This window comes from Plecotus auritus (assembly GCF_963455305.1).
Source record: "Plecotus auritus genome assembly, chromosome: 12".
In the NCBI taxonomy this organism is placed as follows: Eukaryota; Metazoa; Chordata; class Mammalia; order Chiroptera; family Vespertilionidae; genus Plecotus; species Plecotus auritus.
Window position 1 is genome coordinate 19,066,385 of NC_137778.1, and position 26,081 is coordinate 19,092,465.

General features: G+C 46.7%; 1 protein-coding gene across 2 annotated transcripts in view; it reads right to left on the reverse strand.

Moving 5' to 3' along the window:
* Positions 1–1,913: 1,913 nt before the first annotated feature.
* Positions 1,914–26,081, reverse strand: part of RGL1 (ral guanine nucleotide dissociation stimulator like 1) — a 229,393-nt gene continuing 205,225 nt past the window's right edge. For both annotated transcript variants that reach the window (XM_080648603.1, XM_080648604.1), the window contains 6 exons: positions 25,390–25,511; positions 23,799–23,888; positions 20,158–20,344; positions 16,182–16,436; positions 11,357–11,471; positions 1,914–4,290 (listed from right to left, as the gene is read on the reverse strand). In XM_080648603.1, the coding sequence (XP_080504729.1) occupies positions 4,103–4,290; positions 11,357–11,471; positions 16,182–16,436; positions 20,158–20,344; positions 23,799–23,888; positions 25,390–25,511 (957 nt within the window). In that variant the 3' untranslated portion in view covers positions 1,914–4,102. The remainder of the gene's footprint in view (positions 4,291–11,356; positions 11,472–16,181; positions 16,437–20,157; positions 20,345–23,798; positions 23,889–25,389; positions 25,512–26,081) is intronic.

Below are 26,081 nucleotides of genomic sequence, written 5' to 3' on the forward strand. Positions count from 1 at the left end.
GTTAGATGAACGGCTTCCACGCCGTTTTCTGGGTAGAGATGTTGAGAAACCGCACCAAGCAGGGGCTTTCAAATTCTGAGGCTAAAGTGATTACACTTGCCTGGCTTCTATTTGATCTTGTGGGTCACGTGCAAACAGTTTCCTTTTATGAGACTTGTTTTCAACTACGTCCTTCAGGAGCTCCTAGTTTAGTCAAAGTAGGAACATTACAAGCAAGTGAACTGGTGGTGACTGCATGCTGACTAATGAAAATAATTCTATAAGGCTGTCGACAAAATCACGTTTCTTTCTGGCATTTTCTCCTCCTTGAGCAGTTGCCTTTCTTCAGCCCTTGGTTGGCTCTGGGCAGCCTCCCGCTCCAGCCCTCCCTGCCACCTCCTCCACTTTTTTGATGACTGTGGGAACATGAACCTGCGCACCCTCCTCAGAAGACGTAACTCCTCGGTGGTGTGGATGGCGATGTTGGTCGACTCCTCTCAGGGTTCTCTTTCATTTCCCGCCTCCCCTGCACTTAGACGGCCCCAGGGACTGACCCAAGGACTGCGATGGAAGTGACATTGCCGCTGTCCCCCAAGGCCGTTAGGGACAGTTCTGCATTCTCTCTGCCGTCAGAGACCTGAGGTGGCAGAACTGCGAGGACACTGCCTGGACCCTTGGCCACCCTTAGAACTCCCGGTGCATCACGCCAGGACACCATGGAGAGTAAAACTCGTAGATCACTGAGATGTCACGGCTTCTCACCTCAGCCTCCCTAGTGCCTCCCTTCCAGGAGTATTTCATTTAAGGGGAGGTTCTAGGGAACCAGCAATGCTAAACACAACGGAAGTAACTTCTCGCAGTGGAACTGTGGTGCGGGTGTGACCACAGCCGTTGCGGCAGCGTCTGTAGAAAAAGAGACGGCCTGAGGGAGCCTCCTGGGCTCCTAGTGGTCCTATGCTGCATAGCGAAAGCTCCAGAAAAGGAAATTTTGAGACATTATTCTTTCGGGCAAAATGTCTCCAAGTCCAGTTTCCAGACAGAGGCTAAACAAGGGAACCTGTTCTCTAGAACAATCTTGGAAAAGTCGTCACCTGGTGCCAGAAACAGAAACCCCTTTTCCTTCCTGTCCCACCCCGTATTGTCAATTATTAACACACCTGGTGGGCTCTCTCCCAAAATAACACAGGGAGGGCCCAGAAAATTGGATGACTTGGAACCATTTAAGAATTCACTGGGAAATAAATCTGGGGCCCGGCTGGCATGGCTCAGTGGTTGAGCGTCAGCCTATGAACTGGGAGGTCACAGTTCAGTTTGATTCCCGGTTGGGGCATATGCCCAAATTGTGGGTTCGATCCCCAGTGCGCGGTGTGCAGGAGGCAGCTGGTCAATGATTCTCATCATTGATGTTTCTATCTCTCCCTCTCCCTTCCTCTCTAAAATCAATAAAAATATATTTTAAAAAACAGAAAATGATTCTGGGAGCTTTTTGGAAATAATATGATGGGATGACAATAACGTGCAGCTGGTGAGCGAAGCAGGCCTTGGCATGGCTGCCTTTCGGGAAGACCTTCTCCCATGGAGGCCCTCGGGTTTCGAGAATTACTTAGATGATTGCAAGCGTGGAATAGGGGTCGGCTGTCAGCAAGCAGGCAAAGTACTGACTTCGAGCCTAGCCTGAAGTTCAATGTTAGAAAAAATGTCCCCCCACAGCATGGCTCCCAGGAAGAACAAGCTAGCAGATGGGGGCATCTGACTGCAGTTTGTCACTCTTGCCCCAAACCTGACGTGCTGGGTTTGGGACATGGCCAGGGGAGAGGGTCCCTCCGGACTCTGCCGCTGCTTTTCCCTCTGCTCCCCGCACCGAGCCCGAGTGGGCATCCAAAGAGCCTACTGACACACCTGGAACCAGACCCCGCCTCATTGAGACTCCAGATACAATCCCTCTGGGGCCGGCAGCACATGCCAACCAAGTCCCAACCAGTTTATTAGTTTAACCAAAAGGTAAACAGACAGACGATGGAGATGCAGAGAGACAAGCATGCGAGCAGCTAAAGGCATGACCCGGCTGTCCACCAGGAAACAAATTTAAGACATTTCAGACATTTCAAGTGGCATTCAATAAAGGAGGCTACGTTTTATCTACTTGGAATTTCCATGGTCTTTTAAAAAAGGAAAATATATTTTGACATTGCAGTATATAAATCTAGACTCTACATGTACAGTATAAATACACAGGGCGAGCACATGGGCACACGTGTGTCGGTAGCTGCACTCGAAACGAGGCCGGCAGTTCTCTACTTCCTCTTTGACCTCCAGACCAAGAAATCCAGGTGGAGGCCGCGTTTACTCCAGTGTCCATGCTGTCCAGCACCCTGGCCATCTCCTCCCAGCGCAGGGGCACGACGGGACAAGCCTCGCAGTAAAAAGTGCTTCGAACTAGCTGGAACCCGGTCGGTCTTTGCGATGCACGGACTGGTCTCGTAGGAAGGTACAGAGGAATGGCGACCCCTTCCCGGCTCATTCTTTGGTCCACTGCCCCAGGCTCTACACCCTAATGAGTTTGCCGACCACTGCTCTACACTTTTCCCTGGTGTTTCTTGCAGATTTCATATAGTCATTCACGTAGCAAAAGTCTCACTAACCTTTGGGAGCCCTCTTACAGGATTCGGGGAAAAAGAAGCTCCCTGCTACAGTCTACACTTCATGTGTGGTTTCGTTCTCTATTTCTGGAATGAAAGCTGGTATTTTGAGAATTTTTTCTTAAAAAGGACAACATTCTGAAAGTGCTTCTTACACATGTCAACATCCCACATATGGCTTTTTAGTTCAAACCCCAGCACAGCTCAGATTTGGAAGGGAGAGGTTGATGGTGTTACTAGAGACCAAAAAAAAAAAAAAAAAAAAAAGTCACTTAACAGGGACACTGTGATAGCAAGAATGGGGACCTAAAAAAACAAAAACCAAAAACAAACAAAAAAACACCTCTTTGATTCCATGTGGAAGAATGTACCTCTTTAGAAATGCTTCAGGTGACACGCGCAGCCCGCTTCTCTCCCCGTGAGGAGGCACTTAATGCTACAAGTTAAACGTAGAACAGGACACAGCTGCCAGCAGGGAACCCTTCCCAGGGGCTGCTAATGGCGCAGTGGCTGCTTAGAAATCTTTCACAGGCTCAAAATGATCAAATGAGAGTCTAACGCAGTAGAACTTTCTACACCTGAGGAACAAATTGCACATAGTGTGGAGGTGCGACCACCCAGATGCAAAAGGCTCCAGACACAGAGCTTTCCACGCAGAAGGCAATCGGAAAAGGCCCACCAGTTACCAAAGAACACGGCTGCTTGTGCAGTGATGACTGTGATATGCAAGTTAGGGGGAAACAGAAATACGATGCAGTTGCCAGACATCAAAATGGACTCGCATTGATTCCAGAAGTGTCTTGACACTGGACTAGTGGGTCAGCTGGGCCTCCTTGCCTCCCTGAGGTCGAGGAGGTGGGGTGAAGGCAGAGGCCGGCCGGGGAAGCCACGGGCTCATCCAAACCCTTTCCCAAGTGGCCTCTCATGGAACCCGTGGTGCCGCAGCCTCTGCAGCTATTCTCTTCTGGTGGCACTTGATCGGGAAAGCCCTCCTCTCGCTGTAAAACGGTGTGGGCTCCTCATAATACTGGCACGAAGACACTCTGCGTTCCTGGGACTGGATCCACTTACTTGGCAGGTAAGAAACCGGGTTCTCAGTTCCTTCTATTTCCCTGTAAAAAGTGACCTCAACTCCCCAGGCCATTGTGCAAATTTGTTTCTCCACAGTCCAGAATATCCTCTAAGTCCCTCATGTATTTTCACATACACACATACATACCAAATATGTGTCATATGTATTTATAAATGTGGGTAATTTTGCATTTCAGTCTCAAATTGGTCAAAGAGAATCAGTGAATCGTCCATTCTTTTCATTTCAGATTCATCTCCGATCTCCCCATGGTGCCTGTCACACCATAGGTACTCAATAAATAGCTGTTGACTTCACCAATGATCCTCTAACACTGGATGGTAGCTGCACTCACCACGGCCTGTCCTTAGCCCAGTTCTGCCGTGGGCAAGCAAGGGGCCAGTGGTCCCTCCCTTCAGAGGGTGATTTTGCTGTGTCTGTTGCTCCAGCAGCCCCGTTTAGCTGTCCTGGGCAAGGTCAAGCTCGTCCGGCTACGCAGTTTCACTGGGTCTTCCGTGGAGTTCTTTTTGCGTAAAATGAAGTCAAAGTTCACTTGGCTGTTCATGGCATAAAAGACGTTTGCTGAGTCTGGGATCACGAGTTCTAAAACACAGGAGCGAGAGAGGCAGTCAGCTTGTGCAGGTCAGCCCAGCACCGACAGTGGCCGGGGCAGAGTTTGCCCAGAAACAGACTGGGACTATGGCCCTCAGTCCTGGGAATGTGAGTTGAACCAGACAATGACCTCCCGCTGCCACCTCCAGCCCCCGCCAAAAAAAAAGCAGGTTCTCACAACTTCTTAATCCCAATTTTAAAAAACTAAGTGCAAACAGAAGCTTAGAAATTCAACCCATGAGCTAAATGTTCAAGTGCAGAATGTTTTAACTGGAGGAAGGTTCTACAGGAGACAGAGCCCAGGTGGAGTTAAATGACATTCCCAAGATCACAACTCGGTAAACATCAGAACTGGGACCAGAACCCAGGTCTCACTCCTCCTATAGTCTATTTTCTACTCTAATATGCAGCTTTTCTTGAGACTGAGAGGATCTAATGACATGGGGGGGGGGGGGGTGGGACGGGGAGGAAGTATAAACTCTACAGTGTTTTCCAGAACTCTTTTTTGTTGGACTATCAAAACATTTTTTGAAGCAATCCCTAATCCAACCAGTATTTTATTCCTTGTGAGGTCCTGCTTCATCAAGAGCTTGCATTTTAATATTAAACGGCATCATATAGGACAGTGTATATCTGTTAACATGTAAGCTATTGTCTTCTTCAATGATTCCCAACTAGACAGCTGCAATTTCTGAACAAGGATTATTCCAAGTGTGATATGAAATTATCCAGCGAAGTTATTTTAATTCCCTTTTCTTTTTAAAAGAAGGTATATACTATTTAGCACTCAGAGGTAATGGGTGTCTAAAAAACCAACAGGAATACAAAAGGTAAACTGTGCAAGTGTAGCTTCGTGGCAGCAGACGGGGAGGCATCTGATTGCGGGTCTGGCTAAGTCAACCCGTGTGAACTTCAAACACGGGGACTCTACAGCAAGACTGATGCCATCAGGTTCCAGACGACTCGGGTACATGTTGCACAAATGTTTCATAAAGAAAAACTCCCTTAAAGTGTTTCCAATCTCCTGCCCACATCTTCCCAAGGACCAAGGCCTCAGGAAGTCAAGCAGCTGGACCAAGACCGCGCAGCAGTGAGCAAGGCTGGGCCCAGCCTGCACCTTCAGATTCCTGGCTCTTCAGACCCACCGGCCTCACCTTAGTGTTGTTCTGTTGGTAACATGGTAGAACTCAAGAGACCACTTTTGAGGCTTAGAATTTTAACTGAAAGTACATTAAACTATATCTTACAACTGAATGGGTGAGAACATTTGTAAGAGGTAGCTGAGAATGAATTTTCCATGAGCTTTAGTCTTTCATCTCTAAGAATAGGTACTACTAATTTGGCCCTTCTCTTCTGGGTCCAAGGTACAGCCCTGGGTGATTGGGTGGTCAAATGGAGTATGACCAGCTGCTCCCTTCCCACACCCCTGCCTGTAGAATTCTCCTTTGCCCTTCCAGGGGCTGGTCAAAGACACTTGCACTGGTCAGCATGGTGTCTGTCAGCCATATCTGCTGCTCCTCTGGACTTACAACCCCAATTCAAATGAGCAAACAGACACATTCAGGGTGTTTATTTGCCCAGAGTTTTCATAAAAGGAATTTTTAAAAATAATGGGTTCTAGGCATATTAAAGTATGTCATAGTTCATCAATTTTTTGTTTCAAGAAGTGTGAGTGAAAGATCCTTAGATGCAGGTGTTAGAAGCTTTTGCTACTTGAAGATCAAACATGAATAAAGATAATGGCTCAGTTGGGAGTTGTCCCATGAGCCAAAGTGTTGCCAGTTCAACTCCTGGTCAGGTTACATGCGCTGGTTGTAGGCTTGATCCCTGGTGAGGGATGTGTGGGAGGCAGCCGATCAATATTTCACTCTCACATCAATGTTTCTCTCTCTCCCTCTCTCTCTCAAAAAATCAATAAAAATCTTTTTTTTAAAAAAGGCAAACTGGGAGAGAAACCAAGATGGCGGCATAGGTAAACACCTAAACTGCTGCCTCGCACAATTTCAAAACTACAACTAAAAGACAAAATAGACACCATCCAGAAACACAGGAAAGCTGGCTGAGTGGAAATTTTACAACTAGAAGGAAAGAGAAAAGCACATTGAGACTCAGAGGAGCTGCAAAAGGCTAAGGTATGGAGACGCGAGCACGGAGAGGACTGGCAACTGAGTGCGCAGCTGGCTTTCTGAAGCGAGAGGGAGACGGAAGCTCCCGAATGCGCTGAACTCCAGTTCCGGGTGAGACTCTGGGAACCCAGACTCATTCGGGGAGAAACTGAACTGTCTGGCAGTGGGCGAAACTTGAGGGTGGCTTTCTCCCAGAGGTGCTTGCAGCGATTACCGAGGGACTGAGACCCCGGGGCCTCATAGGGCAGGGCTGACAGGAAACCAAGGCTGTCTGCTCCGCCCTGAGACTCCGCCCCATCCAAGCTAAGCACAGAGGCTTTTGCAATTTTGCAAGTCTTGTCTCATAAGACTGTCTCCAGCACAGAAGTTCTCCCAGCGTAGACACAGTTGATCCTCACAGCCAATTGGCCTGGAGGTCAATTCCTCCCAGTGATACCAACAACAATCAAGACTTAACTACAGAGGAGAAACCAAGATGGCGGCATAGGTAAACACCTAAACTGCTTCCTCGCACAACAATTTCAAAACTACAACTAAAAGACAGAACGGACACCATCCAGAACCGCAGGAAAGCTGACTGAGTGAAAATTCTACAACTAGAAGGAAGGAGAAAAGCTCACAGAGAATTGGAGGTACGGCAAAGGGTCTTTGTGCGCGCAGAGAGAAAGGGCAGCTGAGAGCCTGGCTGGCTTTCTCTGGCGGAAGAAGGAAGGGAGCCCCCGACCGCATTGAACCCCAGTTCTGACTGCACTGAACACCTATTCCGGGTGAGCCCCTGGGGACCCACGCTCTTGTGGGGGGAGTCTGGACTCTCGGGCGGAGACTCGGGAGCCGAGGAAGGCGGAAGACTGAAAGTCCGCTCGCGCCAGTGCGCACAAAGGCTGCGGGAGGCTGCCACAGGCTTTCCCTAGCGGAAGGGAGTGAGAGGCTCCTGACGGCACAAAACCCCAGTTCTGACTGAAGTGAGCCCCAGTTCTGACTGCAGTGAACCCCAGTTCCAGGCGAGCCCCCGGGGACCCACGCTCTTGTGGGGGGAGTCTGGACTCTCGGGCGGAGACTCGGGAGCCGGGGAAGGCGGAAGACTGAAAGTCTGCTCGCGCCAGTGCGCACAAAGGCTGGGGGAGGCTGCCACAGGCTTTCCCTAGCGGAAGGGAGTGAGAGGCTCCTGACGGCACCGAACACCAGTTCTGACTGAAGTGAGCCCCAGTTCTGACTGCAGTGAACCCCAGTTCCAGGCGAGCCCCTGGAGACCCACGCTCTTGTGGGGGGAGTCTGGACTCTCGGGCGGAGACTCGGGAGCCGGGGAAGGCGGAAGACTGAAAGTCCGCTCGCGCCAGTGTGCACAAAGGCTGCGGAGGCTGCCACAGGCTTTCCCTAGCGGAAGGGAGTGAGAGGCTCCTGACGGCACTGAACACCAGTTCTGACTGAAGTGAGCCCCAGTTCTGACTGCAGTGAACCCCAGTTCCAGGCGAGCCCCCGGAGACCCACGCTCTTGTGGGGGGAGTCTGGACTCTCGGGCGGAGAATCGGGAGCCGGGAAGGCAGAGGACTGAAGGCACACACGTGCTAGCAAGGGCAAGGCTGATGGGAAGCCAAGACTGAGACTCCACCCCATCCAAGCTGAGCACAGAGGCTATTGCAATTTGGCAAGTCTAATCCTATAAGGCTGTCTCCAGCACCGGACTTCTCCCAGCATAGACACAGCTGATCCTTACAGCCAACTGGCCTGGAGGTCAATTCTTCCCAGTGATACCAACAACAATAAAGACTTAATTACAACAAGGCTGTACACACAGTCCACAAAGGGGTGCACCAAGAGTGTCCACCTCAGGTTAACTGGGGAGGCAGACCCACTGGGCCAAATTGGAAACCTAGCACATAAATCTACCAACTCAGGGAAGCAGTGAAAATGCGGCGTCTAAGAATCAGATCACAAACGAAAGAAATGGAGGAAAACAAACGACTGGATATAGAATTCAAAACCACGGTTATAAGGCTTTTTAAGAATATCCTAGAAAAGGCCGATAAATATAACGAGACCCTCGAAGAGATGAAAAAGGACCAATTAGAAATTAAACATACACTGACTGAAATAAAAAATATTATACAGAGACCCAAAAACAGACAAGAGGAACACAAAAATCAAGTCAAAGAATTGAAATACAAAGAAGCAAAAAACACTCAACCGAAAAAGCAAAAAGCAAAAAAAAAAATCCAAAAAGTTGAAGATAATGTAAGAAGACTCTGGGACAACTTCAAGCGTACCAACATCAGAATTATGGGGGTGCCAGAAGAAGAGAGAGAGCAAAATACTGAAAACCTATTTGAAGAAATAATGACCGAAAACTTCCCCCACCTGGTGAAAGAAATAGACTTACAAGTCCAGGAAGCCCACAGAACCCCAAACAAAAGGAATCCAAAGAGGACTACACCAAGACACATCATAATTAAAATGCCAAGAGCAAAAGACAAAGAGAGAATATTAAAAGCAGCAAGAGAAAAACAGTAGTTACCTACAGGGGAGCACCCATACGACTGTCAGCTGACTTTTCAACGGAAACTATGCAGGCCAGACGGGAGTGGCAAGAAATTTTCAATGTGATGAATAGCAAGAACCTACAACCAAGATTACTCTACCCAGCAAAGCTATCATTCAGAACTGAAGGTCAGATAAAGAGCTTCACAGATAAGAAAAAGCTAAAGGAGTTCATCACCACCAAACCAGTATTATATGAAATGCTGAAAGGTATTCTTAAAGAAGAGGAAGAAGAAAAAAGGAAAGATAAAAATTATGAACAACAAATACATATCTATCAACAAGTGAACCTAAAAATCAAGTGAATTAAAAACCTGAGGAACAGAATAATCTGGTGAATACAATAGAATCAGGGGCATAGAAAGGGAGTGGACTGATAATTCTCAGGGGGAAAGGGGTATGGGTGGGTTCATAAAGAGACTGGACAAAAATCATACACCTATGGATGAGGACAGTGGGGGGTAGGTAAGGGCAGAAGGTGGGGTGGGAAATGGCTGGAGGGGAACTATGGGGGAAAAAAGGAGAAATAATTGTAATAATCTGAATAAAGATTTATTTAAAAAAAAAATAAATAAATAACTCTCAATATTTTTTAAGAGGCAAAAAAAAAAAAAAAAAAAGACTTAACTACAACAAGGCTGTGCACACAGTCCACAAAGGGGTGCACCAAGAGTGTCCACCTCAGGTAACTGGGGAGGCTGAGCCACTGTGCCCTATAGGACACCTCGCACACAAAGCTACTTTACCAACTCAGGGAAGCAGCAAAAATGTGGAGACAAAGAAACAGATCACAAATGAAAGAAATGGAGGAAAGCAAACGACTGGATATAGAGTTCAAAACCACGGTTATAAGGTTTCTCAAGAATTTCCTAGAAAAGGCTGATAAATTTAGCGAGACCCTCGAGGATATGAAAAAGGACCAACTAGAAATTAAACATACACTGACTGAAATAAAAAATATTATACAGAGACCTAACAGCAGACTAGAGGAACGCAAGAATCAAGTCAAATATTTGAAATACAAAGAAGCAAAAAACACTCAACCAGAAAAGCAAAAAGAAAAAAAGAATCCAAAAATTTGAAGATAGTGTAAGGAGCCTCTGGGACAACCTCAAGCGTACCAACATCAGAATTATGGGGATGCCAGAAGAAGAGAGAGAGCAAGATCCTGAAAACCTATTTGAAGAAATTATGACCGAAAACTTGCCCCACCTGGTGAAAGAAGTAGACTTACAAGTCTAGGAAGTGCACAGAAGCCCAAACAAAAGGAATCCAAAGAGGACCACACCAAGACACATCATAATTAAAATGCCAAGAGCAAAAGACAAAGAGAGAATCTTAAAAGCAGCAAGAGAAAAACAATTACCTACAAGGGAGCACCCATACAATTGTCAGCTGATTTCTCAACAGAAACTATGCAGGCCAGACGGGAGTGGCAAGAAATATTCAAAGTGATGAATAGCAAGAACCTACAACCAAGAGTACTCTACCCAGCAAAGCTATCATTCAGAATTGAAGGGCAGATAAAGAGCTTCACAGATAACAAAAAGCTAAAGGAGTTCATCAACACCAAACTAGTATTATATGAAATGCTGAAAGGTATTCTTTAAGAAGGGGAAGAAGAAAAAAGTAAAGATAAAAATTATGAACAACAAATACATATCTGTCAATAAGTGAATCTAAAAATCAAGTGAATAAAAAAATCTGATGAACAGAATAAACTGGTGAATATAATAGAATCAGGGGCATAGAAAGGGAGTGGACGGACAATTCTCAGGGGGAAAGGGGTGTGGGGGGTGCGGGAAGAGACTGGACAAAAATCATACACCTATGGATAAGGACAGTGGGGGAGGTAAAGGTAGAGAGTGGGGTGGGAACCGGGTGGAGGGGAGCTATGGCGGGGGGGGGAGGTGGGAAGAGGAACAATTGTAATAATCTGAACAATAAAGATTCATTAAATTTAAAAAAAGGCAAACTGAAAGACAAACTTATAAGCTTCTCATAAATGATTAACTGAAACAATGATAAATGATTACAGAAACTGCTACATTTCAGATTCACACACAACTTAGACACACATTATTGTGTAAAGGAGACGTGTGGCCATCTGCAAAGACCCAACAGAACCCCCAACTATCCCCACCTCCTGACATAAGATGAAAAGTTTACAAAGAATGGGTAGTAGGAATGCTCAGCAAATAACAGAGTTGGAGAGGGGGTTAGCCTGAGACACTTAATTCTACAAGAGAGATGATGGCAAGGTTCCCCAAACAACTCCACCTTTGCACAATTAAAAACTCCACTGATTTAATTTTTTAAAGACACTGTACCCATTTTCTATCTCCTAAAACTGGGGCAACCTGCGTGAGGAGACGGGAGAAAGAACTTGCGCCCACCTTTGTCCTCCGAGATGACCTGCACCAGCTCGTACTCCTCAGCCGGGTCCGCATCCAGGTTGTGCTTCAGCATCGCCCTCTGGATCACAGCGGGAGTCTTATCCTGGCTCGTCAGCTGAAAGACAATGAAGTGGTGTTTAGAGTACTTAGCCTCCTGTCTCCTGAAAGAGTTCTCCGACCCCTTTATTCTTGCTGTCGTGTCCTTTCCAGGAGAAATGGCCCAGGGGAGTGAGTACAGGGCCAAGAGCCAGAACTCCTGGGCTCTCGTCCTGGCTCCAGCCTTAGTAGTCAAGGGATGATGGGCCATCTACTCTCAGTCACCTACTCCCTGAGTCACAGTGTCTCCCCTGTTAACAGAGAGAACGCATGCCTGAATTATCTCGCTCGCACTGGTTGAGGTTCCATCAAAATGATCCTTCTCTGCTGAGCTGCTGCTACGGCACCGGTTACAACCTGTGGGTCAGAAATGGCCTGTTCTGCACACCGACCATTTCAAAAAGCACAGTGGGCCAAAACCGGTTTGGCTCAGTGGACAGAGCGTCGGCCTGCGGACTGAAGGGTCCCGGGTTCGATTCCGGTCAAGGGCATGTACCTTGGTTGCGGGCACATTCCCAGCAGGGGGTGTGCAGGAGGCAGCTGATCGATGTTTCTCTCTCATTGATGTTTCTAGCTCTCTATCCCTCTCCCTTCCTCTCTGTAAAATATCAATAAAATATATTTAAAAAAAAAAAAAAAAGCACAGTGGCCCTATGACCCAGCAATCCTACTCCCAGGTATCACCAAGAGAAATGAAAACAGATGTCCACCAGAGGACTTGTACACAAACGTTCATGGCAGATTTACTCGTAATAGTTAAAAACTGGAATCAACCTGAATCTCCATCAACAGGACATTAGGGAATGGATAAAGAAACGATCATATGTTCCCAATAGAACACTACTCAGCAGATAAAAGGAAATGAAGAACTTATACAGGCAACACTGGGGGTGAATCTCTACAACATCACATTGAGCCAAAGTAACCAGACACAGCAGATTACATGCTGCAGGAATCAACTAGCCTGTGGTGTTAGAAAACTAACTTCAATTAACTTTAACTTTAACCAGGTTAAGAGGGGATTAACAGGAAAGGGCACAAAGGAATTTTTGAAAGGACAAAAATAGATTATCTAGACTTGGGGTGGTGGTCACATACATAGTCACAGACATGGACATGGACATAGACATGAACATGGTCAAAGACATGGACATGGACATAGACATAGACACAGACAGAAATAGAGATTATTCTCACAATCCAAAGAACTGAACACAAGATCTGTGTATGTAATTGTTTGTAAATCATACTCCAATAAAAGTCAGCTTCTAAATGTTTAAAAATAATAAATCTAGCACTTTTTTAAGTGTAAGTGAAGTTTCCCCTCACCACCAATTCTGACTTTCTCCCCTTTATCTCTACCCATCAGCCACCCATTTGCAGGGTGCTCAGAAATGGCCAGTCTGCACACCGAGGGCTGACTCATGTACGATCCCTTGAGTGATTTCTTTAAATATGACAGAAAGCAAATGGAAACACAAATTATTCTTACTTAAAAATAAATGCTGTTCTCACCAGGAGCTAAAAGGAGAGACAACCACAAAAAAAAACAAAACAAACAAGACGTCTAAAGTCCTCCAGCAAACTGTGTCATTGTGAGCCCAAGGACGGCAGGGCCCAGATGTCTCCCTCTGGTCAGGGCAGCAGCTGGTATCTGCGATTCAATAAACAACATGCCCTACAATGGGGTCCTTGTAGGCGACAAAGACCTTGCACATTTGTCCATTACCAAACCATCTGGCACCTCCATTTCCAAGGAGAAGTAAGTGTACACAAAAGCTTACGGGAGGAAAATATGCTGTTGGATGGTCTGAAGGAAATGCGCCCACAGCTGAGTCCCAGTGGAGGAGGAGCATGAAGCCCAAGGAGAGAGGACACCACGTGAGGATGGCATGTTGGACAAAGACGGCTGTCAACTTGAAACCTACTGCCAGGCTACCCTTATCTTCTTTACCTTAATCTTCCCAGGTGAGTCCGAACGAGGATGGGACAGGCAAGGGCTTTCCTTGAGTGCTTAATACATTGTACCATAAAAACTACGGAGGGAAACTGAGGACCACAATTAGTATTAACAGCTCAGTCACGCAGCTGCATGCCGATGTACTGAACCAGCACCATCCCGTAGTTATACATAATGAGCCACATTTGTAATTTTAAATATCTAGTAGCCCCATTAAAAAAGTGACTTAAAAGAAAAATTCATTTAAATAATGTATTATTTAATCCAATACACCCAAAGTATTATTTCAGCATATAATCAATATAAAAATTGTCAATGAGATATTTTACATTCTGTTTTTGTACTACATTCTGTTTTTGTACTAAGTCTTCAAAATCTGGTGTCTAGCCTGGCCAGTGTGGCTCAGCGGCTGAGCATTGACCTATGAACCAGGAGGTCATGGTTCAATTCCTGATGAGGGCACATACCCAGGTTGCGGGCTCAGTTCCCAGTAGGGGGCATGCAGGAGGCATCTGGTCAATGATTCTCTCTCATTATTGATGTTTCTATCTCTCTCTCTCTCACTCCCTTCCTCTCTAAAATCAATTACATATATTAAAATCTGGTGTCTATTTTATACTGTTCCCATTTCAAATGTTTAATCTCTACATTCAGCTACTCCACTGAATGAAGCCATGTGCAATGATGGTTGGGTGTCTCCTTCATGCACCTGAAATAGGAACTTAAACAATTCCCTGTGCCCCTTCCCTGAGGTTAGTTTTCTAACACCACAGGTTTGTGTAGCCTGTTTTTGAAAGAACAGACTCCTGCAGGATGAAATCTTCTGTGTCTGGTTTCTTTGGCTCAACGTGATGTTTTAGAGATTCATTCACAGTGTTGTATGTATTACTTTTTAGTTCTTTTTAGTTCAGAGACACCCTACATTTGCTGAGGGGAAACTTACTTCTCTGGTAGGCATGTGAATAAGCTGTTGAAAACACAGTAACATGATGACCTTGGCTTCCTGGCGGTTCTCCTACCTTTCCAACGAGGCTCCTGGACCAGCCCCGCCCTTGCTACCACTTGAGTTCTGTCTCAGGCTACACTCACTCCCCCATGACGTATCCACCCAGCAGGGCTGGATGGCTCCCAGTATTCGACTTCAGTACCAACCCATATCTCTGACCATCTACTAGACAGGGCCATCTGGATAGCCTACTGGTACCTCCAATTTCAATGCCCCTAAACCTCCTCCTCCAGTAATTCATTCCTCACTTGACAGGACCACCAGTCACCAAGCTGCCTGGAGAGCCTGAGTCCTCCCTCTTCCTCATTCCCACAACAGTAACCAAAAGCTGAGAAATGAATGAACGGATTCTACAACTCTACCTCATAAAAAATTTTTTTAAATTCATATCATCTCCAATCACATGACCATCATTCAAGCCCTCATCGTCTCCCACATGGAGTATGATGGCAGCTTCCGAACTAGCTTCCCCACCTTGGTACCACCCCTGTACCCCAGCACCAAGATTCCACAATCCCAGTTACTTTTTTAATGAATAAATCTGATTGTGACTTAAGAGCCTTCAATAAGACCCTAAGGACTATCACAAACTCCTTCATGTGGGCCTGGGGCCTTTTATGATCTGATCTAATCTCATCTCTCCTAGACTGGTTAAAACATTTTGAATAATGTTTTACTATCTCCCATTTGATTATAAGTTCCTCAAAGACAAAAATGTCTCCTTCATCTCCATATCCCCAAATCCTTGTCCAATGATTGGTACACAACCAAGTTTAATAAATACTTTGTTGATTCAATGAATGCCTTAGTAAAGCTTTTCTTTAGAATGTTAAAAGATAGTTGGCTCCGTATCTCTTGTTATATTCGGAGCTGAGCTTGTGAGCACTCAGAGAAGACAAGTGATGAAGCTGAGATGTATGATGTATCGAGGGATTTCATAGCAAAGGAGACCTGCTTTTCCATCTATGATATTTCCTATAAACTAGAGTTTATTCTTGTGATAAACACACCATACCTGACACACATACACACCAGGAGAGGCTCTGTGTTCCAAAAAGAATGCCATCATCCAAAGAGCTTGTGGGACTGTGCTCAAAAATACAGTCTATACGAGAACCTCAAGGTCAGTCTCATTTATCTGTAAACAGTTCCTCGTGGACTCACACTGTATTTCCAGCTTGATCATCCACTTTACTAAGTTTGATTCCAAATAACTGAAAGAAAAATTCACCAGCATGGAGGACATTGCTAAGACTGCATGGCCACTCAATTAGCACCCAGACATGGAGCCCCCAGGAAGACTCCCAAGAAGGTGTGCAGCAGCGGTCTCCCTGGAATACATTATGGAGGCATCCAAGTACACATTTCTGGAAAGGATGGCACTGACCTGGGGAATAAACCTTAGCAAATTTTAAGATGTAAAAATCATCCTATACGCACTGAGTAAGCAGATATTTAGATACTAGAGGCCCAATGCACGAAAGTTGTGCAAGAGTAGGCCTTCCTTTCCCCAGCTGCTGGCACCAGCTTCCCTCTGGCACCCGGGACTCGGCCTCCCTCGCAGCCCTGGCTTCGTCCGGAAGGTCGTCCAGAAGAACATCCGGTCTAATTAGCATATTACGCTTTTATTATTATAGATATGCATCATTGGTGTATGCCCAGGGAGGTCTAGGAACTGATCCTTTGGCATATACTCATTTTATGTGAACGTGTGCGTATATGCTACCGACACGTATTTTGGGGCGTGGGCCTGGGCATCTCACCATGATGCTCTTGTACATGTTGCCGTTGTTGTCCTCTACACTGATGCGGATTATGCAGGTGTCTTCGTTCTGCTGGTTGTAAACGGGAGGCAGTACAGTCGAGGTAATGGAGGTCACAGAGACGGAGCGCTTGTGGATCTTGGGGTTGTTGTTGCAGGTCGGAGGGGAGGAGAGGGGGTTGATTAAGGACGACATCCCTGAGGAATTTGTGTCCATGGAATGGATGGAGGAGCACGACGAGGACGACTCGGAGAGCTGGAAGAGTAAACACACCCCAAAGTAAATGGAGCGTTAGACTCTTGGCCGACAGTGCGCTTCACAATTCTCAAAGCACAGTTGTTGAGACTAGCACATTTCCACTTCCCTCCACACAGCCCACAGCACACGTGTGTCTTGTCTCTGGTGTGAGCACCTCCTTGGCAGATGCCTGTCAGTGACTCAGTACTTGACCTGATTGCTCTGCATCTGTGCGAGGCAAGGGGGCGCTCTCATTCCCCCTTAGTAGCTGCTCTTAAGGACGTTAACCAGCAGGTGGCAGCAGATACCAGACGCTGGAGGCAATAGGGGCTCTGGCAGGAAATCGGAAAAACTGACAGGGCAGAGGAAAGCGTCACCTGCAGTTTATCCAGCCCCACTTGCCCTGAGCAGGAATGAGGCCTGACATACCCACAGACAGCATTTCCATCCTGATTCCACTTCACCATCAGATTGTGTAGCAGGAGAGAAATGCTAATATTTTAGAAGGTTCTAAGAGGAGGACAGCCCTACATGAACTATTAGTCCTAAAAAGGCCTCTGGAGGTCACCCAGCCTATTCCCTTTCTACTGCTGAGGAGCCTGAGGCCAGGGAGAAAACTGGTGACAGTACCACCTGGACATGTTCCCAAGTTCCCTGGTGCCCGTGGTCAGGTTCACAGAGCCAAGGTGTACCATCACGTAGCCAGGGCCCAGTCTGCAGCTGGTGATGGCGTGGTGACTGAACATAGTACTCATCACCTTGGTGATAGTTATCACTCTGAGGCTGTGATGAGCTTGCACATGTCTTGTGAACAAAACACACTGTAGTGATGAGTCAGAGAACATGTGACTTACCCAAGGGCACACGGCCCATGAGCGGCTTCTAGAACCAACTGTACACATTTCCATGTTGTGTATCAAGAATAACTAAGGAATGAGGTGCTATAGTCCATGAGCTTTTCTGATTAACCATATCGTTTTCCTGTGTGCAATACCAATTACCAAAAAAATAGGATGCCCGAAATTCACAAGGTGGTGTTCCAAAAAGTCATTACATTGAATTATTTTAAATATCAACTTGTATTGTACAAAATTACAAGTAATCTCTCAGATGAGTTAAGCCAATTAGTCCTATCAAGTAACCTGGAAGTCCTTTAAAAAATAAGCGACATTAATTTCTTTCATACCAGTCTACCTTTCCATGGAAACAGAGCTCCAGGAACTTAGTGTTCTGATACCTGGCTTCCAAGTAAAATGGAGTCTACTCCATTGGACTTCCTCCTATGGCATAAACATACATTCAATTCTGCATGGTCAGTTTAGAGCCCAGCAAGCTGATGTTTCAGCTCCGAAATGCAGGCGTCTAACTGTGGCTCCATCATAATATGGTTTAGTTACATTTTTTCCTTAAGCTCCCTAGTGAATGAACCAGGGGCTCAGTGTGAGGGCTGACGGATGGTGGGTAATCAATAGGCTCACTCTGCCTGCAGGTGTACCTCACAGAGCCGAGAGAGCCCATGTTCCAGTTACTGGTTCAACTTCATCACCTTCTTTTTCCTTCATATAAATCTACTGTCCTTTGTTAGATTTCCCATGATCTTAATGACATTTACAATTAAGGTAAAGCCTGGGAGATAAAGCTGGGTTACAGCAGCTATAAACAGACCACCTGAGGAGCCCCATCTTCTTACTGAGGATTTACTCTGAGGGGCAAGTGTGAGAATAAATGTTTGGAAATTGTGATCAAGGAAGTGAAGACGGGAGGGGATTACACTTTACTAAAAAGCCAGTGGGGAAGGCAGAGCGCCAGCCTGGAGGCTGCAGCATCTCGGACCAGGAGGGGCTGTGGAGGTCACCGGGGCAGCTCTGAATTGAGCAGGACAACCGAGACCTTTCCCGTTAGCTTTCAGGGATGCTGAAGCCTAGCAACTACTTACATCCAATTCAATGACTCATTTTTAAACCTACAGAAATTCATGACTCGGAGCCAGGTTCATCCAAAGAATAAAAATGTCTGACTCATGCAAGAAATTGAAGCATCAGCGTGATCAGGGAGACAAAAAAGAATGAAGCAAGGGGCGAGCAAAGGACACACTGGGCTTTGGTGTCGTTTGAGAAGGGATGACCTGGACCTACGCCCATGTCCATTGCAGCAACAGGTGCGAATGAGATTCTGTCTCCTTCCTGACCGGGCAGAAATCCCACAAAGATGTGGGCAATACCTCAGTTGTCACTTCCGCACAATGTCCATCATCAGATAAGGGGCCTACAAACCATAAAGGCCTGTCTGAAGGTGAATAATGAGATTTCACTCCAGACTGGCAGATACAATGCTACAGGTCAAGGTCATGAAGATGGATCACGCCCTTGGCTTAGGAAAAATGCCCGAGATAGCTGCAGGTGTTTGCAGAGACTTTCCTCACAAATTGGACAGTGTTCTCTGGATTCCAAAACAGAGAGACGAGACACCTGGCTGGGGCAGCCCTGGAGTCATCTCAATGAGGGGCCCGGAGCATGGTGTCCTCCTGCACTGGCGACTTTGTGACAAGGGCACCTGAGGCCCCGGGTTGCTGCTGCTGCTTGGAACACGATGTGAAAGAGCACACAGACCCCCTTGCACAGTGGGTATACACACAATGAAGGACTGTTAGTGACACTCCACCTCGCTGGCCTAAGCACAACCCAAGGGCCAGAAGTCACTTACACAGCAAGAGTATCTGACCCCAAACCTCCCAAAATGGTGCAAATTCTAGTCACGTCAAAGTGGATGCCTTTCTTTCTAGCTCAGTGACCAACAACTGAAGCCAATCTGTATAAGATTAAGATGGATCATTGGTTTTCATTTACTTACACAACATGGAAATGGAAATCCTCTCTGGGAATTCTTTTATCACCTCTCATCACTTTCCTTTTGTGGGGAACATGGTAGATGGTATCATTGTTACCAATTCCTTACCGTCCTCTGCATCCGTGCCCTTTGCTCTGTGACTCCTCAGTTCCTCCCACCAGAAGTGGAATAGTGTTTGCCACGTGGGGCATGATTTGCTTTGGCCAATAGTTCCCTGCCTCGTTTATTTATGTGGGATTTGGCCGCATGATTTGCTTTGGCCAATAAAAAGGTAGATATGATCCAGGTGAAGGCTTAATGTGTACTTATGGGTTGGGATTGCCCGCTTATCCATCTGTCTTAGCCCATTACTCCAAAAAGAATGGAAGGCAGACAGAGCAGACGGGGACCAAACCCATCGCCCAGGGCCAAGCCCAACCCAAAGCAGCCCGCCTGCTGTGCATGACAGAGGATAAATGGCTGTTGTTCTAAGCACCGAGTTTGGAAGTGCTTTGCTATTCGACATTATTGTGGTAAAAGGTTGGCTGAGACCAGGTGTGACATCAAGAAGCTGACAGATCTCTGTCTCTTGGCTTTTTGCTCCTTCTAGGAAAATCCTACATCTCCTCAATAAAGTGTAGCCCAGGTTATAGGTTACAATCCTTCGGCTGCCTTTGGGTGTGGGTACGGGACAATATTTCTAAAGCTAGAGACATAAACCAACCAGCTGCTTGCTTTTGGATCTGTGTCTGTAAGGAACGAGTCCCCAGCTAGAAGTCCGCTTTTGACACCTATTAAAAACATGACTTTCCAAATACTGTGGAGTGACAACCCTGAAAACAGACATGCCCCACGTGGCAAACACTAGGCCGGGTGCCTGAATTAGGAATTAGGGGAGGGGTTAAGGCCGTACCTTTTTTTGAGGCTCATCTGGTGTGTCCAAGGGGGTGATGGAGCCCTCCTCGGCCTCGGAGTGGTTGGACTCGCAGGAGGACACACTCACGGAGTCCATGCTTTCGCCAGAGCTCCCGCTGGCCGTGGACTTGGGCTGCTCTTTGCTGGGAGTGCTACTGGTGATGATGTCTGACCCCAGAAACAGTCTGCAGAAAACACAACGCCAGGCGTTTGGCTCTTACAGATCTGGAATCTGTGATCCAGCAAATATGTTTGTGTTAAATCCTTGATGTTTTCTCAATCTTGTGTGCTCTGTCCTTATTATTTTAGGAAAACACTTGCTACAACATTTCTAACAGATCACAGTAAATATCTTGTTCCAGTGGATTATCTCCAACCTCAAAGAACACACAGATTGCTTAGCTGAACCAGGGGCCATATTAATCTGAGGTCTTTCTAGGTCAAGGGTTCTTCATTTTCTTTAACAGAATCAAAATCCCATCATAAGACGAACTCCGTGTGGGTGAAGAAGACTGGCCCTGAGTAGACAAGAAACCAAGGAGGCAGGTTCTGTTTCCTACGAGTTGATGAACTGTAATATCTAAATCCCTTCACTATAAAACAATTCGATAGGAAACATTAAAAATCTTTTTAAAGTTGAGCATGCGAGATAGATAGTAGGGAAAAATCCCTCAAGGCCAGAGAGGAAGGGACTTGAAGCCTGAGCATGTGAGCTGGTCCTGCAGCTGCTCTGGGTGGGGAGTGGGAGGCTCCAGCCGCGGCAAACGAGGGGCATGGGTTTAGCACATACACAGCCCCAGAGGTGAGGGCTGCTGGTTGGGTAAGGCAGGGGGTGGGAACTGAGACCCCTTCCATACAGACAGGACCCTCAAAGGGCTGCATCCTTAGTGAAAAGACGGGCTAGAACAGTATCTTCCTGTTGGCACAGGAAACAGAAGGGCAGCTGCTCTGTCTCTGCCTGAGCTTGGGTGAGAGAAAAGTGTCTGGAGCCCGGGCAGTGGGGCTCAGTGGTTGAGCATCGACCTATGAACCAGGAGGCCAAGGTTTGATTCCTGGTCAGGGCACATGTCCGGGTTGCAGGCTCGATCCCCAGTGTGGGGCGTGCAGGAGGCAGCCAATCAGTGATGCTCTCTCATCACTGATGTTTCTCTCTCACTCTCCCTTCCTCTCTGAAATCAATAAAAAGAAATACGTCTCTCCAGAAATCATATGTGATCTTGGATTTGCTACCTAAGCACTCTAGGAACTCTCAGGACGTAATACTCCTGAAGAAACTAGAATTTTACACACACACACACACACACACACACACACACACACACACACACACACATTTCTGGAGAAATATACCTTCAACCCAGGCAGCAAAGAATTCTCTGATAAAAATGAGCTCACAACACAAAATTATAAAATACATACAAGAAAGCATCCTACCAAAGGTTCTTCCAGCTGTGCAACTTAAAGAGGCCATTCTACTTTGTAAAGGTTAATTCTAACTCAATACCTGGCATCTCTGACCTCCAAACAAGGCACCCCTTCCCCTAAGGCTCCAAAAGACTCTCCAACCTCTTTGAATGAGTGAACCATTAAATGTAGGGAGAGCAAAAAAAACCTCTGTATAAATGCTAAGGTCATAAAATCTTTTGAAAACGCATGCAAACACCCTTATATGTACCAGAACTAAGTTGGGGGCATGTGACCTCTTTTCTTCATAATAAACGTGCAAAGTCAATGACGATCACCAAGGATTACACTCAAGCATCTCGGCAAGATCCCACCAGTGAGAGGGCTGTAGCGAGCGCCCACCACAGGGCTCTGGCCCCGGGAGTCCTGCCTCTGCTGGACTTCACACGGGTCCTCCCAGAGGCTCTTCACTTGCCAGAGAGGACCCAGGGACGCTAGCGCACCCGGCACAGTGAGTACGCATACTTGGGCTGGAGAGGAATGTGAGAGAAGCAGGCGTAGAGACTGAGTATGCAGTGGCAGCTCCCAAAGACAGGGGAGAACAGCAAGTGGGCAAAGGATGCAGCACGAAGGATGATCTACCTGTGCTGACCTCCAGAAAGTCCCAATTCCTTGCAAAGCAGAGGGGACCAAGAGGCCCTGCATTCCTCACCTCACCTATCAAGGAGCCTGATTCCTTGTGCAGGTGTCCATCTTACCAGCTGACAAGGCTTGGTCAGGCCTTTGCGTTATCTCAGAAGAGAACTCATTCTCCCCCATGATTGCAGCAATGAAAAGATAGTGAGATACCATGGAAAATTCCAAGAGATGAATCTAAAAGCTCAAAAATCTAGCATTTAGGAGGGCCAGGGTAGACATCCGGACAAGGAGAGAGGTTTGGAAAGACAACAGGATTACCTTAAAAATGCTTTCTATAAAATCACATGTTCCAACCTAATCCTCAAAAGCCTCTTATCACCTGGTATCAGGTAGAAAGAAGCCTGAGCAGCTTCTGATAGCGGGAGATTATGCCATCCACGCCCAATAAGGGCCTGCATATGTTACTCTGGGGAAAATGACAATAACAAGTCCATGCACCATCCCTACCAATGTGACTCACTGAGGCAGGTGGAGTGACTGCCAGGAAGTGTCAAAAACTCACAAACAGAAATTTACACGACGAAGTAACTGGTAGCTTGGGGGTGTGTCAGGTCACTCTGCCACGAAAACACTGTCCAGGACTACAAATGCTGCTCTAGCTTGCCCCCGGCCAAAGCAGATGTGTCACTCTAAAGATCAGACACAGGTACGTCTTCAAAGGAGAGGGAGGTCTGGGTGTCTGGCGCATAAGGAGTAGAGTGAGCATGAAAGATGAGGACAGAGGTGTGGGACAGCTGGGCGGGGCTGGGAGATGCTGCAGACCCTCAAGAGTCCTGAGGGCCATGTCAGACTCGATGTTACTGAAAAGGAGACGGGTGGGAAGTGAGCTGCGGAGGGCCCCTCCTGTGCCTGGCTCTGAGCTGAGCATGCAGCCATGAGTATGATGGACAGGTTCCTGCTTCAGGTGGCTTACATTCCACTGGAAGAAACATCCAGTGCAACTGGCAGTGAGGGGGTAGACAGCAACGTTAGAGAGGGTGCTCTCTCAGGAGGTAACACTTTTACCAATATTAACGCAGAGAAAGAGCACGCCAGGCCAAAGGAACAGCCACTGCCAAGCCTGGTGAGGCTGAAGGGGGCTGGAAGACGACGAACTACGTGGAGCGTCAGATGAGAGGAAGGTGGTCAAGAAGGTTGGGGGAAGATCATGCAGGGCCTAGTGAACTAGGATAAGGAGTTCGGGTGCTACCTTAAAAGGAAACCACTGGAGGTTTTAAGCGAGGAAATGATATAAGCTGGTGTACACTTTAAGAGACTCCAGACTATGTGGATTGTTGGGGCCAGGGTGGGCGGAAGCTGGGAAAGGTGTTGCTGGTGCTCCAGGCAAAAGATGAGGGTGGTTCATACCAGGCAGAACAGAGAAGAATGAATGGATTGAGAAAATATACACAGTGAGCTCATGACAGAAATGAGCTATTTAACAAGTGAGTGAACTGTCCTTCACTTTTGCCCTGGCTCAGGGCGTCTGTGTTGAATGCCCTTCCCTCCCCTATTCCGACGGGGCCCTTCAGCCCCAGGACCCTGTGTGACACTCACAGGCTGAGCCTCTTCACCATGCTCTTCCGAGGCTTGGGCGAGGTGGCGCTGGCGTCAGGAGCTGCTTCTACCTCACAGGACAGGGCGTAGCTGGGGAAGAGAAGGGAGCGTGAGGTCAGGGCTTAGCAATTAAAGAGGTTGAAATTCATGTGATTTGTTGGTTTTATTTTAGAGGAAGGTTCTGATTACTCAAAATAAAAGATATGTACCATGTTGTTCTATCACACGTGTCTGAGGGCACTGACTCAATGACCAGATCTTACAAATTTACACACGTGCCTCCTCCCGACATCCCCCACTGGCATACAGACTGAGGCCGGTTAGTTCCACGTGCCTCAAATACGTGGATGTGTGCTTTGTAGCAGCATCAAAGGCTGACTCCATTCTGTTTCCTGGTCATTCTCCTCCCACTGCTAAGCCAGGGGAAGAATCATCTCCTCTCTCTGTCTCCCTCCTATTACTGTGTGTGTGTGTGTACACGTGTGTGCGCGCGTGCGCGCACGCGTACACTTTCTGTAAAGGACCAGGCTTTGCAGGCTGCATGGTCTCTGTGGCAACTACTCAACTCTGCCTTGAAAGCATGAAAGCAATCATAAATACGATGCGAACGAATGGGCTGTGTTCCAATGAAACTTTATTTATGGATAAAATCTGAATTTCAAATAACTGCCCCATGTCACATCCTTTGTCTCTCCTCTCCTCCCCGCTCTTGCCCCCGTCCCCCCGCCCCCCTGCCGGCTGACTCCAACCATTTAAAAATGTAAAAGCATGCAGTGGGCTGATGTGGCCTGCAGACTCTATTCCTCTGGGCTACACAGTAAAAACGACACCACTGAAGGGCCAATATTCTGGAGTTAATGTACCTTTCCATGGTCCCCAACTACTACTCTGAAACCTGTCCCTTGTGTCCCACCCACACCAGAATTCTCACTGTCCCTCCAAACACCAAGCGTGTCAGGCCACCGAGCCTTCACTCATATTCTACTCTGTCTGGAATGTTTTTCTCCAGTTCTCCAGGTGCAACCCGCTCTCCTTCCCAGACCCGCCCAAATGGCAACACTTCATGGCTATCTTCCCTTTCCCCCACATCCTTGGCCAAATGAACTGTTCCTGCCTGGAGATCCTGTAGCATTTTATTTCAATTCTTCATGAGCTGCCTCCCCTCTCTGACTGCAAGCTGGTACCAATTAACAGCAGTGACAAACATGGTGATGATTGGTGGTGGTGGTGGTGATGATGATGATGATGTAAGCACTTTAGCAATGTTTCCCCCAAATACGATTTAATTTAATCCTCATCTCATTTAATCTTATAGAAGAGCATCCTGAAGATCAGGAAGAGTAAGTGACTCGTTCAAGGTTATAAAGATAATCAATGGTAGAGCAAGAATCTGAAAGCACATCTTCCGATGTCATCAATTCAGCTGTTCCTGCTACATCAGTATCCTTTGAAACCCAAGGGTCTAGAGACTCTAGAGTCTAGTAGTTGCTCACTAAACAGCTGTTGAAAAAATGGCCACATGAGGAACTGGGTATAGTATTCCCCTCACCAGCACCACAGCTCCACGTTGGTGGGCAATAGGTCCGCCTACCTCTCCTCCTCTGTCAGGAGCCGCTGCCTCTGGAACCACTGGATGAACTTCTGGTCTGGAGTCATGCAGTAGCTGTTGCAGGCAGACTGTAAGAGCTTTATTTGGGCAATCACTTCAAATTCCTAAAGCAGACAGAACACCAGAAAGAAAGAGTGAGTAATAAGGCCAACCAAATACACCTCTTTTCAACATGAAAAAAAAAAAAAAATGCCGCATTAGGATAAATGATGGAGAAAATCATCTAGGGGAACTCCAAAGTACTGCCTTCCTTAGAAATAAAATAGCTGAGTAACGCTTAGAAATTCTAATTTAGAATCTCAGAAGGTCTTGTCTGCTTTAATTGCCAATCCTCCATTCCCCTGAACAAAGCAATTTGCGTGAATAAAATACGCTGTCAAAGCAACCCAAACTAGTTACTACCTAAGGTCATAGTGACTTCCTTTTGTTCTTTTCTATTTTAATGCTAAGGATAAAAAAGTTATTTTTTAAATCGAATACTTCTAAAAGATAAACAAAAATATTTGGAAGCTCCCAAGTTCCCCACCCTCATCTTCAACTCTTACCCCTCAACAAATAAGTTGTGGTATGTTCGAATAGCTAAACAGTTCGGTGCCTCACAAACTAGAATGTTTAGATTTCCCCAATCCTTGGGTTTTTACTACTCCAGTAAATCATTTATCCAAGTCTTTTAA